General features: G+C 43.2%; 1 protein-coding gene across 2 annotated transcripts; it reads right to left on the bottom strand.

Moving 5' to 3' along the window:
• Positions 1–1,131: 1,131 nt before the first annotated feature.
• On the bottom strand, positions 1,132–16,231 carry Cox5a (cytochrome c oxidase subunit 5A). Of its 2 annotated transcripts, XM_030244034.1 has the most exons (6): positions 15,588–16,231; positions 12,144–12,491; positions 4,487–4,603; positions 3,197–3,318; positions 1,767–1,890; positions 1,132–1,277 (listed from the first exon to the last, which is right to left on the bottom strand). In XM_030244034.1, the coding sequence occupies exons 2-5, from the start codon at positions 12,229–12,231 to the stop codon at positions 1,777–1,779; spliced, it is 441 nt and encodes a 146-aa protein (XP_030099894.1). In that variant the 5' UTR covers positions 12,232–12,491; positions 15,588–16,231; the 3' UTR covers positions 1,132–1,277; positions 1,767–1,776. The 2 variants fall into 2 exon arrangements, with proteins under 2 accessions (XP_030099894.1, NP_031773.2); NM_007747.2 differs by lacking the exon at positions 15,588–16,231 and having other exon boundaries at positions 12,144–12,327.
• Positions 16,232–18,537: the final 2,306 nt, after the last annotated feature.

Genomic DNA, 18,537 nt, shown 5'->3' with positions numbered 1-18,537 from the left:
GAGTCCCTGGGATGAGTCATCAAAATAATATCTGGAGGAACATGAAGAGTGTCTGGAGGAAACTAAAAAGCAACAGCATGGGTTTATTTTAAAATATTTTTTCTTCTTACTCCTCTTCCTCCTCCTCCTTCTTTTCTTCCTTTTTTTTTTTTTTTTTTTTTTTTGAGACAGGGTTTCTCTGTGTAGCCCTGACTGTCTGGAAATTGCTCTGTAGACCAGGCTGGCCTCAAACTCAGAGGTCTACCTGCCTCTTCTTTCCAAGTACTGGGACTAAAAGTGTGTGCCATCACCCCCTGGCCAATTCTTTTTTAACTTACTTATTTATTTTATGTATATGAGTACACTGTCGTTGTCTTCAGACACACCAGAAGATCCCATTACAGATGGTTGAGAGCCACCATATGGTTGCTGAGAATTGAACTCAGGACCTCTGGAAAAGCAACCAGTGCTCTGAACTGCTAAGCCATCTCACCAGTTCCCCAATTCTAGTTCTTAACCAGGGTATGAGAGGTCTTCTGGTAGGGGAATCAAATTTTATTAAAGGTGAGAGTAAAACTAGACCATAGTAGGTTTCATGGTTGAACAAATGTTGAACATGCTGATGTTCACGTTGAACAAGTTTGATGTACATCTTTAAAACAACAAAAATCAAACTTACTAAAACTCCCCGCAGCATCTACATTTAACTTAATACTGTTTTCCTGTTGGAGTAACACAGCCGTACTGCTGTCCCACAGACCTATAAGCAGGAAGCAGTGAGAAGCTTGCTGGGATTATGGAGCTCCTGAAGTTAAATAGGGCTGTTCCCTTAGTACTTTCAAGGAAGGAGTAAGCCCCTTTCTCTAGTCTTTAACCACAATGCCTGCAAACCAATCACAGCAAAGACAAATACTCTGATGTCTAAGCTAACAAGGTGCTGCCGAGAGCAGGCAGAGAAGAGCTGGCTGCTGCACAGCACTTTTCTCCACATCACCTTGCTGACTGTCTTTAAGACTTTATGTACCCTTGGCTGACCTCAAACTCAAGAGATCCACCTGTCTCTCTCTGCCACCCATGAGCTGGGACTAAGACTGTGCCCCCATACCCAGCTCAGCCTCTGCTTCTCAATGCAGACAACATCACAAGACCTAATTTCAGTTCAAACTCATTTCCCTTTATTAAAGTCCAAGTTACTATTACATGGTTTGATACTCAAAGGAAAATTTGTTCAAATAAAACATTTCCAGGCAACTGTTTCAATCAAGTAGCAATAGCAGTTAAGTCCTTAGGAAGCCCATCTGCAGAGAGGGAGAGAAAAAAAAAAAGCACAGAATTAGCCAGTAAAGTGCTAAAATGAAGACATTTTATTTAAAATGACCTTTGGAACTACAGCCCCAGGAAACAGCCTCCACCCTGGAGCACTTCCTGCTTTAATACAGCCTCCGTCAATTTACAAGGGCCTGACTTTGTAGCCTCTTCATCATTTACACCACTGGTACTTAGCCTTTTTTTCCTAATCAGAAAAGTTTAAAGCCAGGTAATCCTAGCAGTCAGAACAACATAGACAGGATAGTAATTTCAGAGCTGATCAAGATGGCTGAGCAGGTAAAGACACTTGCTGCAGAGCCAGACAACCTGAGATGAAGCCCTCGGACTGACATGATAGGAAAAAACTGACTAGAAAAAAATGTCTTCTGAATTTCACACCGTTGCTGTGGCACAAACACACACAAAAACCCACAGGACAGTGCTGCCATCAGCCCACCACTCTTTGAACTGCTACTTACCGAAGGGAGTTTACACTTTGTCAAGGCCCAGCTCCTCTGGAGTGGAGATTCCCAATTCATTTAAAGTTGGTCTAAGTTCCTGGATGACATAGGGATAGATTTCCTTATGAGGTCCTGCTTTGTCCTGTTGGCAATGAGAATAGTCTGTTAACAAATGAAACTGCAGGGCTGGGGTTAGACCTCAGTTGATAGAAGCCCACCAGCTGTTCAGAAGGCCTTTCAGTTGGGCCTCAGAACCACAACCCAGGTGTGGACTCCTGTAATTTAGTAGAGACAGCTCAAGTATGAGAAGCTCAAGGTGGTAATGACAGAATTTTGAAAAGGTAATTAAACATGCCCATCAGGCATCAGAAGAATTAAATTAACAGAAGGGAAGTTTCTTAACTTGCTTCCAATTTAAAGGACTGACTTTATCAACTACCAGTGCTGAGTGGACGGACAGCTCCAGAATCCTTAATTATCTTAGTCAGTACAGATAAAGTATTGTCACTTTCCCCTTACAAACCAAAAAAAAAAAAAAAAAAAAATTTATTTAAATTACACACACACACACACACACACATTTACTTATTTTTATGTGCATTGGTGTTTTGCCTGCATGCATGTCTGTGTGAGGATGCAGATAACCTGGAACTGGAGTTACAGTTGTGAGCTGTCATGTGAGTGATGAGAATTAAACCCATGTCCTTTGGGAGAACAGACAGTGCTCATAAACAGAGACATCTATATTTTTTATTTTATGTACACTGGTGTTTTGCCTGGATGTCCGTGTGGTGTGAGGATGTCATCAGGTCCCATGGAACTAGAGTTACATACAGTTGTGAGCTGCCACATGGGTGTTGGGAACGGAACCCTGGATCCTCTGAAAGAGCAGCCAGTTAAGAGCACCAGCAGCTCTTAGCAATTGAGCCATCTCTCTAACATTAAAAAAAGGGCGGGGGGGGGGGGGGGCTGGTGATGGCTCAGCAGGTAAGAGCACTGATTGCTCTTCTGAAGGTCCTGAGTTCAAATCCCAGCAACCACATGGTGGCTCACAACCATCCATAAGGAGATCTGACTCCCTCTTCTGGAATGTCTGAAGACAGCTACAGTGTACTTACATATAATAAATAAATCTTTAAAAAAAAAAAAGAAAAAAAAAACCAAAAAGACAGGCTCTCACTATACTGTAGCCCTGGTTGTCCTGGAACTTACTATGTAGACTAGGCTGACCTCAAATTCAGAGACCACCTGCTTCTGACCACCAGTTTAAAACTCCCAAGTGCTGGAATTAAAAGCATGCCTAGATCCTTAAATCATTTTTATAGACTATGTTCTTTCATGGATAACCACACTTAAAAGGATATTGTGTACTAGGCCATATCACCAGTGTCAATAAGTGATATGGCCCACCTATTCTGGAACAACCTTAGCATCATTTTTTTACTGACCTTAACAACCTCCAAGATGCGAACAGCACTAGCAAAATCATTTAACCGTCTACATGCTCGCAATGCAGCATCAATGATTTTGGGCTCAGGAACCAGATCATAGCCAACAAGTGTATTCATCCCTGTCAAGTTAAAAAAAAAAAAGTTCACATTACCCTGAGATATCCTTCTTCATACACTCAAATTTAGTTATCTGTCTGCTTACTGTCCATGGCTCAGTTCTCTCTAGTCTCACTGAATCATGGACATGTGACCTCATCTGTTCGGGCCACTGTTATCTGTAAAATGAGAATCTATGTAACAAACTAGTAAGAACACACCACAAAGAATTAGCACAATTACGCAACAGTGCTGAGATTAAAGGAAAAGTCCTGGAGCGTTAGCTTACTTGCTTAACTGTTAATACAATACAGGAATTTTGAATTCTTTAAACTAAACAGTATTGAAAAATCATCTAAAAACAACCAGAACAATGCCTAAGGAGAGATAATGAGGCCAGAATGACGACATTAAGAAGGCATTATAGAGAAACATTAGTGTAAAGACACAGAAACATTCAACCAGAAAATGACTGGGCATGATTACTTTTGTGTCTGCACAAAACGGCACATCAAGAAAATTGAAGTCTTGATGAAAATGCAGAATTGCTGTTTTTTCATACATCAGTAAGATCTTTAGGTTTTAAATAAGGAATTCCACAGCTGCAGCAAGATAGGACCATTACATTCTGGCAGAGAAGTTAAAAGCACTTGGGATGCTTGCTTTTATTATTGTAAACTATTTAAAGAATACATTGGAGAACCAACCATACCCACAGCCACATTGCCACAGATTCTTGATCTGAGATTATATAGTACACTTACAATTAATGACTGGTTAACATTAGTGCTATTTGTTCCTGCTCAAATGACTGCTCATCTAAATGATCTGAAAGACACAGTAGTAGTAACTCTGCTGTTAAACCAGCGCAGAGAACAGCCTCTCAACAGAGCTCTCTGGCTCACATGTCAATAGGGCATGTGTTCCCTCTTTCTTCCCAGTCCTGGGGACCAGACCCAAAACCTATGCATGCAAGGAAGGAGCTCTATCACTGACTAGTATACTCCAGACCTGCTGTCTAGTTTAAAACTCACACTTTATAGGAAACATTATAGAAGTTGCAGGCTTTTCTAACTACGAGCTGTGACAGTCACCAACTCACACAACATGTTTTCAAACATACAATGTGTTTGCTTTTAAGAATAGTTCATGTTTATACATGCAAATATGATACATCTATGTTCCAATTACCTTTACGCAATTCCCAGGCATCAATGTCTGGCTTGTTGAAATATGTCACCCAGCGAGCATCAAACTCCTCATCTGTCTCGTGTGACCCATGAGAATAGCAGCGAATGGAACAGACAGCTACAAAGGAAAAGAGCAATGACGTCAATAGTGGAAGACCACTCAACTGTGAATGCTATTATCCTGTCCCTAATGCATTCATTGGCAAAAAGAAGAGTAGAAAACAGCAGAAGGGGGCAAAATGTACAGACTGTTTGACACATGTTTTCTAGTGCAGTAACTTGTCTTTTTGTTCATTTTTGAGACAGATTTTGCTGTGTTGCCTGTGCTGATTTCAAGGTCAGCCTGCACTGTAAGTGAATTCTTCTTCTTCTTTTTTTTTAATTTTCCTTTTTGGTTTTTCGAGACAGGGTTTCTCTGTATAGCCCTGGCTGTCCTGGAACTCACTTTGTAGATTAGGCTGGCCTCGAACTCAGAAATCTGCCTGCCTCTGCCTCCCGAGTGCTGGGATTAAAGGCATGCGCCACCGTGCCCGGCTCTGTAAGTGAATTCTAAGCACAATCTGGGTTGTAGAGTAAGAGTGTCTCAAAAAGAAAACAAATCTTAAATACTAACCAGAGTAAAACATATAGTATTATATATCTAGGTGTGATGGCACATTCCTATAATTCCAACATTCTGGAAATTTAAGCAAGAAAAGTGAGCTCAGCCTGGGCTGCTTAGCAAAAACCCTGTCTCAGGCCTGCGAGATTCCTCAGTGAATAAAAGCAATTGCCACATAAATCTAAAGACCTGAGTGATTCCTAGAACCCACATAAAGGCAGAAAGGTAAGAGCCAATGAAGCTGTCCTCTGACCGCCATATGAACATTATGGCACGCACACATCTGCAGCCACACTCAACAGTAAGTTTTAATTATGTGTTTGTGCAATGTTTGTGCATGAGTATATTCACATGAATTCAGGTACCCTTGGAAGTCAGAGGTACTGGATGTCTCAGAGCTGGAGTTAGAGGCCTTGTGAATCTTCTGATCTGAATGCTGGGAACTGAATTCAAGTAGTACTCCAAAGAGCATTAAGTTCTCTTTTTTTTTTTTTTTTTTTTTTTTTTAAAAGATTTATTTATTATATGTAAGTACACTGTAGCTGTCTTCAGACACTCCAGAAGAGGGCGTCAGATCTCGTTACGGATGGTTGTGAGCCACCATGTGGTTGCTGGGATTTGAACTCCGGACCTTCGGAAGAGCAGTCGGGTGCTCTTACCCACTGAGCCATCTCACCAGCCCCATTAAGTTCTCTTAACCAATATGCATTTTAGTGAATGTAAGATCAAATGAAAGAATTCTCCCTTGACTAACACCATTTACACCATGAACAAAATACCAGCCATGAGTCCCAGAAGATCATAGCCTAAGTCCCAATTTTCAGAGATAAATTTCCTCCACAACCCTGGGTCCAAACAAACTGGGACACATATGTGAATGTGATGAACGTGTCTGAACTTCTCTGACAAGGAAAAAGGTCTATAGACCTAAATGTATCTCATATTTAAACTTAATCAAAATTTCATGTATATTCAGTACCCTAGAAGACTAACACATTTTACACACCACAAAGCAAAGATGGCAATAACCCTCTATCTCGTGATACTTAGAAATCCTATGCTACCATTTTCAAAAACTACAGTTATCCAGAGTAAGGACCAGAGTACTTAAAGTGCAAATATAAAATGGTTAACTACTTTCAAAGACTGCTTAGTGATTTCTTTTTTTCCAAGACAGGGTTTCTCTGTATAGCCCTGGCTGTCAAACTCTCTCTGTAGACCAGGCTGGCCTCGAACTCAGAAATCCGCCTGCCTCTGCCTCCCAAGTGCTGGGACTAAAAGTGTGCGCCACCACGCCCGGCTGCTTAGTGATTTCTTATAAGTTAATACAGAGCTACCATAAAACCAGTAACTTTCCTCCTAAATATTTACTCAAGAGAATCAAAGTCTATACATTTCCTCCTAGAGAGAAGTTGTTTGCTTCCCCAGCCCCCAGTGCCTGGGATCCCAGGGCCTTGCTTGCCTTGTTCTTTAACTCTGGTTAACTGTTAGGTTCACCTTCAACCTAGAAAAGTGTTTATGGTAGTCAAGTCCTTTTGCACTCCTAGGTATAGATTTGAGTGCTAGCTTTGTTTTCCAATTGTAAGAACACACAACCAGCAACTGCAAATTCAAGGCAAGATGATCATGCCCTACAGTGTCTTATCCATTCCTAGAAGCCAAATCACACACACTTACATGAAGGGGAGGAAAAATAAGAAAATGCAAGGTATAGTGACTCATGTTTGTAATACTAACACTTTGGAAGTTGAGGTCAGCCTGGGCTACAGAGAAAGAGCCCAGCTCAGAAAATATAACAAACAAAACCAACAAATACCAAGTAAACAATCCTTAGGGTCAAGCCCAGCTGCACTTTAATCCCAGCACTCAGGAAGCAAAGGCAAGGAACTCCATGGTTCCAGACCTGCCAAGGCTACACAGCAATACCTAGTTTCAAAAACAACAACAATAACAAACAAAACCAAAGCAAACAAACAAAAGAAAAAACCCCACTGGGTGTACACATACACACCTGTTCCACAACAGCAAAAACTAGACTATCCTATGTCCCACAAAGTTTAAATTATATATGGGTAGAAATGGGTAGAACTTCCTCTATTAGTTAATGACCTGTCCTTAGTCACCCCTCCCACAAATAAGGCACAAGGTTTTATTTGTCTACATAGATAATAGTTTTTACTGTTCTCTCAAGACAGCATCTCCCAGTGTCCTGAAGGCTCCATCCTCTCTACTCACCTCAACCTTCCCAAAGCTGGGATTGTATCATGTCCAGCTCTTTCTCCCACACATAACTAATACTTTATTTTTAGAGAAATTATACAGATAATAACCCCCCAACACCACTACTTTACTTCCTAAGTGGTTTTGCATACGGCACATGCATGCGTATGAGTGTTTTGAGACAGGGTCCTTCCTATGGCTTGAAACTTGCTGTGTAAGTTCAGGATGACCCTGAACTTTCCTGCCTCTACCTCTCAAATTACTAGAAAGTGCACTACTCTGCCTGGCTGGCACTAACAATTTCTGGCAATTATTCAATGCTTTAATATAACCTAAAGGCATTAGAGGAGGAAGAGGAGGAAAAAGGAAGTGTGAAAATGTGAATATTTCAAAACAGCTACTACCTCTGGGCTGTGATGTAGTTCGCTTGGCTAAATGCTTACCTAGACTGCAGAGAGTCCCAGGGCATAATGACTCAGATCTATAACCAGCACTTGAGAAGCAGGAACAGCTCAGAAATTTATTCATCTTCTGCTATACAACTAGGCCAGCCCAGGCTCCTCCTACTCAGCCACCCAAAAGGATATGGCATTCGCCTAGAAAAAGCCAACACTATGACTTTAGAAAAATAAATAAAGTAAGGGGCTCATTAATCTTTTGTGTTCACATTTGGTTAAAACAGATAGTTTTCTGCTTGATAATCAGGCCAAAAGGTCCCAAGAATAGTCCCTTTTGGCACTGGTAATTCTAGGAATGAGGGACAGAAGCAAATGATATACAAGTTGCATTAACAAGTTAGACACCAGGGTGATTGAGGGCGCAAAGCCAGACACAGACCTTGATTGAGGACATAAGGTTAAGCACTAGCAAGCAATACAAAGTGCTATGCTACTTAAACTCAGCATTTTACCAAGAGAAGAAGAAAACAAACAAACAAACAAACACCTATCTTCCACCCTTCAGGGTCTTTCAAGCTCTCAGGGTAAGGATGCCAGGATTTTATAATTTCAAGGGTTGACTAGAGTTTTATTTAAAACATTAACTTAGGAGTTTAAGGGCATCCTGAGATTCAAGGGCTAGCCTGAGCTCATGAGACCCTGCCCATGAATGAAAGAAAAGGAAAGGAAAGGAAAGGAAAAGAAAGGAAAGGAAAGGAAAGGAAAGGAAAGGAAAGGAAAGGAAAGGAAAGGAAAGGAAAGGAAAGGAAAGGAAAGAAATCAGGAACTGGGAAGATGGCTCAGCAGAGTTTGGCTACCTAGGCCCACATAAAATGCTAGGTGTACATGCTGTCCCAACTATAATTCTGCTCCCAGAAGGCAGAGGATTCCCAGCGCAAACTGGCTAGGGAAACTAATCCTACAAGCCTAGCTTAAGAGAGCTATAGAGTAGCTCAACCTATGGGTCTGGACCCCCACTGGTCCCATATCAGGTATCTTGCACACCAGATATATACATTACAATTCATAACAGTAGCAAAAATACAGCTATGAAGTAGCAATGAAATAACTGTTATGTGGGGGTCACCACAACATGAGGAACTGTGTTAAAGGGTTGCAGCACTAGGAAGGTTGAAAAACTGCTAACAGAGGATGCACCCCAAAACCACCACAACCACCCTGCCACATCTCTTCCTTTTATTGGAACAGGGTTTCAACTCTGTACACCACACTAACCTGCTCTTCTTCCTGGCTTCTTCAGCCACCCTAGCTGTAAGCCACCATGTCCAGCTTCCTCCTCCTCCTCCTCCTCCTCTCCTTCCTCCTGCTCCCCACATCTCCCTTGGCTGTGCTGTTAGTCCAGGCTAGACTGGAACTCAAAAATCTGCCCACGTTTTAAGCACTGGGACTGAGGGCACATGTGCCACCACACCCTGCTTGCCTTTTTCACTGTCCATTACAAAAACGATCTCATACCAGTAACAAGTCTCAACCTAAAAATGAAGTGCATCACAATAAACCAAGTATGTTTAGAAATTTTCTGCCAACCATGAACCAAATATAGGACACGTGAACCCGACTTCAAAGCCTAGGTATGGAATAGCCTATAAGACATCCAGTGACAAAATTGATTAATGTGCAAGAGGTACCTAGCAGTCTCCATTTTATTATTTAGCAAGGCATGACCATATTAAGCCTTTGCGCCAGGCAAGAGTTGCAGTATCAAATGTAAACTTCAGAGCTACCAAAAACATTATTTTAACTTTAGAAAGGCTTAAGATCAATTAGTATACAAGGTCACACAGCTAAAGAGACACTATTTACAACCAATACTGCCCCCTTGTGGAAGTATTTAGGTATAAAGGAGAATCACCTAAAAGCCTTTGTTTCTGAATTGCACACCAGGGGGTGAATAGAAAGCCTGGAAGAGAAATCTAGACAAGAACTTAAATAACAATAAACTGTAGTCCTTTTCAGAACTTCCTTAAAAGAAAAAAAAGGAAGAAAATTTCCCTGTTTCATAAGAAACTCCCAAAGTTCAATGCTCCTTCTCCCCCAAAAAAGAGAAATAAAAGAAAAAGCAGAAAATTTCCTTTAAAAATATTTTAGTTGGGTGGTGGTCCATGCCTTTAATCCCAGTTCTTGGGAGGCAGAGGCAGGCAGATCTCTATGAGTTTGAAGCCAGCTTGGTCTACAGAGTGAGTTCCAGGACAGCCAGGGGTACACAGAGAAACCATGTGTGTGTACACGTATAATCTCAGCTAAGTGTGTATGGTGTTACACCTATAATCCCAGGACTCAGGAGGCAGAGGCAGAAGGGCTACTACAAATTTGAGGCTAGCATTAATCACACAGTCAATTCCAGACAGTACCCCAACTCAAAAGTCAGAAATAAAAAAATCTCGAGATATTTATCTATATGGGAAAAGAAAAAAAAGCATTTGTTGCCTTAGCAAATAAGACACAAAAAAGCAGCAGGATAACTCAAATTTAACTGAGAAAGAGAAAATAGCTCCATCACTAACAAAAAGGTCAGTTTCCCAAGGTAGGCATCAGTTTCTTCTGTAAAATATGAGCATCTACTTGGTTTCTCTTTTTGATTTTACTTTTTATGTATTTTTGCCTGCATTATGTGTATGTACTTCTTGTGGGGTGCATAAGGAAGTCAGAAAAGGGTGCTGGGAATCGAACCTGGGTCCTTTGCAATGACAAGTACTCTTAACCTATGAGCCCTTGCACTCCCCAGGTTTCCTAAATGCATTCCAAAGCTGAGTGTGGTGGCACACACCCGTGGTCCTAGGCATTCCAGAGGTGGATGCAGGAGGACGATCATGACTACACAGCTACTTTTGAGTCCACCCTTGACTATCTAAGATGCTATCTAACCTCTTCCCACCAAAAAATCCTAAACTCCCTACAGTCGACTCTCTTGTTGTTAATACAATGCCTTACAAAAGACAAACTAAATGAAGCCAAAAAAAAATTCTTTAGGTTCCAGTAATCAAGGAAACAATTTTGGAGTGTCTGAGGCCCTTCTTTGTGTGTGAGGCCATGGCTAGACTGGAACACAAAGAGATCCACCTTTTTCTTTTTCTTTTTTAAACCTCCCTGTGAGTGTTGGTCCCAACGTACCTGGCTAAGTTATTTTTATATCTACACACATGAACTAAATCTCATAAAACACTAATGTATCTCAGACCAGGATCCAAGCACACAACTACTGTGATTAAAGTATAATGCCTGTGCCGGGTGTGGTGGCTCCCAAGGTTAATCCCTGCACTTAGGAGGCAAGAGGAATGCAATAAGTTCCTCGATAGCCCTTTTAGTACCATTCTGAGTTCTAGTCTAGTCTGGGCTATAGAGGCCCTGTTTCTAAAATAAAATACTCCTATTTATTTTAGGCCGATGCCGGCCTGGTTTACAAAGAGTTCCAGGACAGCCAGGCTACACAGCTGACACATACCACAACCAAACAAAACCAAAAGTAAGATAGATGTACCGTGCTAAGTGGAGAGGGTCTGAGAACACACCAAGTGGCAGAGCAATTATCTAGCAATGCAGGGCCCTTGGTTCCCCCTCAGCAATGGGGGTGGACAGTGATGGGACACAAAATCTCCTGATCACACAGAAGGGGAAACAAGCAACCAAACATAATACTTCATAAGTCAGCACTGAAGCTTCTCATTTTAAACGGGTGGAGGGGAATCCACGAAGCTTTCCCATGTTTGTACACCCAGTATTCCTCAGTATTTGGTACCCAATCTTGTAAACGTTATCATTCTTTCCATTAATATTTGTCAATGTTCAGGCTCTCTTACAAGCCGCAAGAAACCACACTTTAAATTATCTATTTGAAACGCAGGGCTAAAATGTGGCTCAACAGTCCTCAAACGTGGCCGTACCCAGTTATGAAGGTGACACAAAAATGCCAGCAGAGAATTGCCTGATCAGGGCTAAAAGGGTATTGTGTCCCACTGGGGAATCAAATTGTGTTCTAGGAAACGCAGAGGCGGGCGGCGCGCCCGGAGGCTCAATGTCACCTTCGCCAAGATGCCGCAGGCCGGCGGGGGCCACTCCCGGTCAGGTGGCTGCGGGGTCAGCGCAGGGAACGGTCACGGCCCAGAGACTGAAAGGAAGTGCTGAGCTCGTCCTCGGCGACCCCGGCAAGTCCACACACCTGACTGGCCGCGGGTTCGGCATCAGGAAGTGGCGGGGAGGGAGGCCCGGAGGAGTCTCCTACACGACTCCAGACGGCCGCGGACGCACTGCGGTCACCGGGCTCCAATGCCGGCTCGCAGGGCAAAGGCTAGGCCGCCAGGGAGCCTGCCCTCGAGTGGCGGCGGGAGCCCAGGTCACAGCAAGGACACGCGAGCGAGGGCTGTGGCGGGCGCGGACCTTACCGGCGGCGGGGCTGGGAGCCGAGGCGGGGTGCAGGAGGCCTCGGGCAGCCGCGGCTGCGGTACAGCGACGGAGGGCAGCGGCGAGCATGACGGCGACCACAGCGCACTGGCTGAGGCTGACGAGAAGCCGGTGTGAGCTCGCGGGCGGTACAGCAGTTCGCGGGGGCCGGACTCACGCAGCGACGCACGCTGGGCGGAGCATAAGGCCGGCCCACTGCGGAGCTCGCGCCTACGGAAGCGGGTGGGGCGCCATGCGGTCGCCGGCGGCTACGGCGGCCGTGGAGGACAAACCACGTCGGCGCCGCGCCAAAGCTGGTCCGATGACCCGGGTGACCGTAGTGAACATTCCTGCGTGGGAGGAAAGGCAGGGTGAGCAATGGACAATGTGGATTTGGAATCGCCAACAGAGGAGACTATCACAATTTGGAATTGTAGCGATAATAACGGCAAACTATAATAAGAATAACCGCTTTGCCCCCGCGCGTTGGTGTATGCTATAATTCTAGCCCTCTACAGGCTAAGTATTAGGAATTTCAGGCTCTCTTATGCAACCTGAGTCTCAGAAAAAAAAAAAATCATACTGGGAGTAGTGACTCAAGACAATAATCAACATTTTGGAGGCAGGGGGAAAGGGGATTCAAGGACAGCCTGGGTCACATGATCCTCCCCCACCCACTAAAGCCCAATTATTTACTTTTACCCATTAGGAAACCGACTCAAAAATTACGTTGTTTAGGGTCTAGGAAGATAGACGGTTTAGTGGATAAAGTGCTTTCTGTGGCTCAGTAGTTAATAGTTTATTAACTTTCTGCGCTCTCAGAGGACTCACGTTTACTTCACATCAGGTGGCTCCCAACTGTCTGTAACTCCCGCTCCAAGGGAATCTGACACCCTCTTCTGGACATCACAAGTACCCACATTGTGCTGTGCTATATACTCACACACATACATGTAAATAAACTTTACAAATGAAATGAAGGCACGGATGAATAAGTAAACGAAAAATGAAAAAAATGTACCTTGATTAAACGAGTATGAATCCATGAATTGGCTTTCCTAATCTTGACTTCTCTGAGCCAATTATGGGACATATGTTAGTTATCTTAATTTTATTTTTGGTTATAAGGTGTGGTAGTTATTGAATAAGAATGGCTCCCATAGTCTCATATATTTGAATGCTTGGTCATCAGAGAGTGGCACTATTTGAGAGGGATTAGAAGGTGTGGCCTTGTTGGAAGAAGTGTGTCATTGGGGGTGGGCTTTGGGGTTTCAAAAGCCCATGCAAGGTTCAGAGTCTCTCTCTTCCTGCTACCTTCAAATGTAGAACTCTCAGCTACTTCTCCAGTACCATTCCTGCCGTGCTTTCTGCCTGGATGATAATGGACACTGATCTCTAAAACTGTAAGCCAGCCCCAGTTAAATGCTTACTTTTATAAGAGTTGCTGTGGTCTCTTCACAGCAATAGAACACTAAGGTTTCATAGTAGCCCTGCCAGGCCTTGAACTCACAGAGGCCTGTCTGCTTCTGCCTCCTGAATGCTGGGATTAAAGGAGCTGGCTCACCAGCTCTTAGTTACTTTTTAAATTGATACAACAAAATATGTGACAGAAACAATTTAAGGAAGAAAGTGGGTTTGTTGTTGCTTGTTTGTTTTTTACAAAAGGGCCAGGCTATGCCAGTGCCTGGCAGATACAGAAGTGGATGCTCATAGTCATCTATTGGATGGAATACAGGGTCCCTAATGAAGGAGCTTGAGAAAGTACCCAAGGAGCTAAAGGGGTCTGCAACCCTATATGTGGAACAACAATATGAACTAACCAGTACCCTCAGAGCTATGTCTCTAGCTGCATATGTAGCAGAAGATGGCCTTGTCGGCCATCAATGGGAGGAGAGGCCCTTGGTCTTGCGAAGATCATATGCCCCAGTACAGGGGAACGCCAGGGCCAAGAAGAGGGAGTAGGTGGGTTGGGGAGCAGGGCGGGGGGAGGGTATAGGGGACTTTGGGGATAGCATTTAAAATGTAAATGAAGAAAATATCTAATAATAATTTTTTTAAAAGGCCAGGGATGTAGCTCAGGGGCGGAGTGCTTGTTTAGAATGATTTAACTCACAAGTAACACTTGCCTTTTTAAAGATACAGACTCAGTTGATGTTTATTATAGCCATGGGTGTAATCATCACAACTTTCTAGTTCCAGAACTTTCAGTCCAAGAATGGTTATCCCCACCCCCACCCATTGAAGGAACTTCTGACTGCCTTTCTGCTACTATAGCTTTATAAAGTTTTTTTATTTTGCTGGGCTTGAGGGTGGACAGTGCACACCTTTAATCCTAGCACTTGGGAGGCAGAGGCAGGCAGATCTCTGAGTCTGAGAGAGTTCCAGGACAGCCGTGGCTACACAGAGAAAACCTGTCTTGAAAAACTATACCAAACCAAAAGCCCCAAAACCCAAACAAAACAAGAAATGATTTGATGTGTAGGAGTGTTTTGTCTGTCTTATACATATGTACCACATGCACACCCAACATGTCAAAAGAGGGCATCAGATCCCCAGGACTGGGGAAGCAGATGGTTGCGATCTGATGCCAGGTGGGCGCTGGGAACAGAACTCTGGTCCATTTCAAGAGCAGCTAAGTCATCTCTCCGGCCCTTTGATTGCTTGTATGTTTCCTTTTATCCCTCCCCGAGTCTTGGGGAAGCATGTCGACTCTAAGCTGTACCTTCAGCTCTGTACACTTATTTTTACTGAGACAGGGTCTCACTACATTGTCCAAGCTGGCCTTGAACTTACTCTGTAGCCCTGTCAGACTTTTCACCTGCCTCTCACCTTCCCAAGTAAGATGGGATTCCAGGCCTGTGCTACCACACACAGCAAAAGGCTTGCCTTCTGTGGATATTTCACATAAAAGGACTCATATAATGTGGTCTTTGGTTTTTTGGGTTTTTTGTTTTTTGTTTTTGTTTTGGTCTTATTTTTTCTCTCCCTTTGATCCAGGGTCTCCCTGTATCACCCAGGGAGACCTCCAACTTCAGTTATTCTCAGTCTCTCTAAGGGCTGGGATTGAAGACATGTATCACTACACCCAGTCTTAACTACCTCTACCTCTTTAAAGTCCTATCTATAGATGCTGCCACATACTATGGTACTAAGTAGGATTTCTACATAGGAATTTTGGAGGAACACTATTTAGCCCATAACATAAAATCAATCTGTACTAATTCCTCCCCTTGGTATTATATCACCATACCAGCTGAAAAAAATTAAATTACATTTATTCATAAAGGGGAGGGGTGTCACAGCATGCATGGAGGTCATAGGACAACTTTCAGTCAGCCCTCTTCTTCCTTTCGTGGAGAGTGGGTAGATGAGGGGGTGAGGGTGGGGCTAGGTGGAGAGGTTGGGGGTAGGATCAAACCCAGATCATTAGATCCGGAAGCAATTACCTTTTCCACTGAGTTGTCTTGCTGGCCCAAAACTTCCCTCCTCTGATGGTCAGCTGGCTATTTCCATTGTGGAGCTCTTATGAATAGTGTTCTGAATATTCACGCTTACGCTTTAATATGTTCTGATCTATTTCAATTCTGTGTGTCAGCATAATTTTCATGGTTACAGATCCTGAGAGCTTTTAGCTTGAAAGCCAGAGGCAAGACAAGAATATATTACCGCTGTCACTTAACATTGTTCTGGATGGTCCACCAGCACATTTGGAAGCAGTCATGTACACATTTTGTGTGTGTGTGTGTGTGTGTGTGTGTGTGTGTGTGTGTGTGTGTGCGGGGGGAGATGTTTTCAGTTCTTCTGGACATACATCTAAAACATTATATGAGCCGTGCAGCAAGCGTTTAACTTTCTGAGAGACTGCTTACCAAAACAGCTGCTCTAGTATGAAGGTTGCACTATCCATATAAGTATATAGAGGCACGTTTACATGAAAGCCGGGTCTCTGTAGTGATGTGCTGTCTGAACCAATTCTACTCCCTCAGCTTCCACTCAGACACAGGACTTAGAGCACCTAGCTTTGTGTACACACACACACCACAAACACACAAGGTTTTTCTTCCCTCTCCTTGAGCTCAGAGCCTGTCTCTCCCAAAATGACCTGTAGAGGGCAGCTGAGAGCTGTTCTACAACAATGAATTTTTCTCCGGAAATGTGTATCAAATTGTAAGTGAGGGCAGGTGGTGTCTTCCATGACAAGGCTGCTTGCTTAGCAGATATGAGGCCCTAGATCCAATCCCAGAACAGCAAACAAAATAAAACCACCAAACCTACCACTACCACCACCACCACCACCACCACAAGACTGAAAAAACAAACAAAAAGAGCTGGAAGTGAAGAAAAGGGATTAAAAAAATTATCCTTATAGATTGTGGGGTTTTAAAAATGTGTGTGTGTGTGTGTGTGTGTGTGTGCGTGCGTGCGCACGCGTGGGCATGTGTGTACCATGGCAAGAGTGGGGAGATGAGAGGCAACTTGGAGGAGGTGGCTTTCTCCCTCCACTATGTGAACTGCAGGGATTGAATTCTGGTTGTCAGCATGGTGGCAAGTGCCTTTACCCGGTGAGCCATCTTGCTGGCCCGTTTCATTTGCTTTTAAAAACAGGGTATTGCTCTGTTGCCTAGATTAGCTTTGAATTCCCAATCCTCCTGCTTTATAGTCACTTTAGTGCTGAGATTACAGGTATACGGACAGGTCTGTCCCATCCCTGACAAGAAAACTTGTTTTAGCCAGGCGGTGGTGGCACATGCCTTTAATCCCAGCACTTGGGAGGCAGAGGCAGATGGATTTCTGAGTTCGAGGCCAGCCTGGTCTACAGAGTGAGTTCCAGGACAGCGAGGAAACCCTGTCTCGAACACCCCCCCCCAAAAAAAAAAAAAACAAAAAAAGAAGAAGAAAAAGTAAAAAAGAAAAAAAGAAAACTTGTTTTAAGCTAGAGAACAATTTTATTAGGATTTGAAAAGACACGGTTCTGCAGAGAAGAGAGCTGGCTGAGTTTGGCTCTGTACACCCACATCGGATGGTTTACAACCACCTGCAGCTTCGGCTTCAGGACCTCAGATGCTATCTTCTGGTCTCTGTAGGCACCTGCATACAGGTGCACATACATACATACTCAAATATATGTTTGTTTGTCTGTTTGTTTTGTTTTTTGTTTTTGTTTTTTGTTTTTTTTTGGTTTTTCGAGACAGGGTTTCTCTGTGTAGCCCTGGCTGTCCTGGAACTCACTCTGTAGACCATGCTAGCCTCGAACTCAGAAATCCGCCTGCCTCTGCCTCCCGAGTGCTGGGATTAAAGGCGTGCACCACCATGCCCGGCTCAAATATATGTTTTTTAATGTTTAAAAGAAAAACTCAGGGCTGAAGACATGTTTAAGGGCATGCACTACTCTTCTGGAAAACTTGGGCTCAGTTCCCAGCACCCAGGCCAGGCAGCTCACAAAACTATATGTAATTCCAGCTCCTGGGCATCTGATGCCCCTGGCCCCCTCGGAGACCTGAACTCACATTCTCCTAACCACACAATAAATGTTTATATTTCAAATGTGAACTGCTAAATTCGGTTGAAAGGTGATTTAATGCTATCTCTCTTGCCAATGTAAACACAACTCTATTACTCAGAGAATAATCAACTGAGGTTTTGTTAACATGCATATTCCCAGGTCTTTCTGAGTAGACTTAGTTTTGTTGTTGTTGTTTTTCAGTAGTGGGAACCAAATTCCAGGACCTCACATCTAAGCGAGTACTTTGCCACTAAACTACACCTTATCCCTACTCCTGAGAGAACTAAATCCCAATCGTTTGGATTCAACCAAGGCTACTTGTATTTTTAAACAACACCTCAGATAATACTTATTATCTGATACTTATTTATTTATTTACTTATTTATTTATGTTTTTTTTTCAAGACAGGGTTTCTCTGTATAGCCCTGGCTGTCCTGGAACTCACCTTGTAGACCAGGCTGGCCTCGAACTCAGAAATCTGCCTGCCTCTGCCTCCCGAGCACTGGGATTAAAGGCGTGCACCACCACATCTGGCTTTTTTTTTTTTAAAGATTTATTTATTATATGTAAGTACACTGTAGCTATCTTCAGACACTCCAGAAGAGGGCATCAGATTTTGTTATGGATGGTTATAGCCACCATGTGGTTGCTGAGATTTGGAAAAGCAGTTGGTGCTCTTAACCACTGAGCCATTTCTCCAGCTCCTGATACTTATTTTAAAATTAAGCTAAGAATGGTGGATTATGCCTTTAATCCCAGCATTTAGGAGCCAGAGACAGGTGGAAATCTGTGAATTCAAGGACAGCCTGCTCTATATATTGAGTTACAGGATAGCTATGGCTATATAGCAAGACATGTTTCATTTTTTAAAAAAAGATTTATTTTTTATTTT

This window comes from Mus musculus, chromosome 9, assembly GCF_000001635.26.
Source record: "Mus musculus strain C57BL/6J chromosome 9, GRCm38.p6 C57BL/6J".
Taxonomy (NCBI): domain Eukaryota; kingdom Metazoa; phylum Chordata; class Mammalia; order Rodentia; family Muridae; genus Mus; species Mus musculus.
Note: the sequence above shows the minus strand (reverse complement) of the source record. Positions and strands in the feature narration are given on the sequence as shown.

Bases quoted from the DNA above. Each gene is read 5' to 3' on its own strand.
- Cox5a (XM_030244034.1), bottom strand. From the start codon at position 12,231: ATGCTCGCCGCTGCCCTCCGTCGCTGTACCGCAGCCGCGGCTGCCCGA. The intron at 4,604-12,143 runs GTAAGGTCCGCG...TTTCCTTTGTAG, and splicing joins GGCTCCCAGCCCCGCCGCCG to CTGTCTGTTCCATTCGCTGC. The intron at 3,319-4,486 runs GTAATTGGAACA...TTAACTTGACAG, and splicing joins TGCCTGGGAATTGCGTAAAG to GGATGAATACACTTGTTGGC.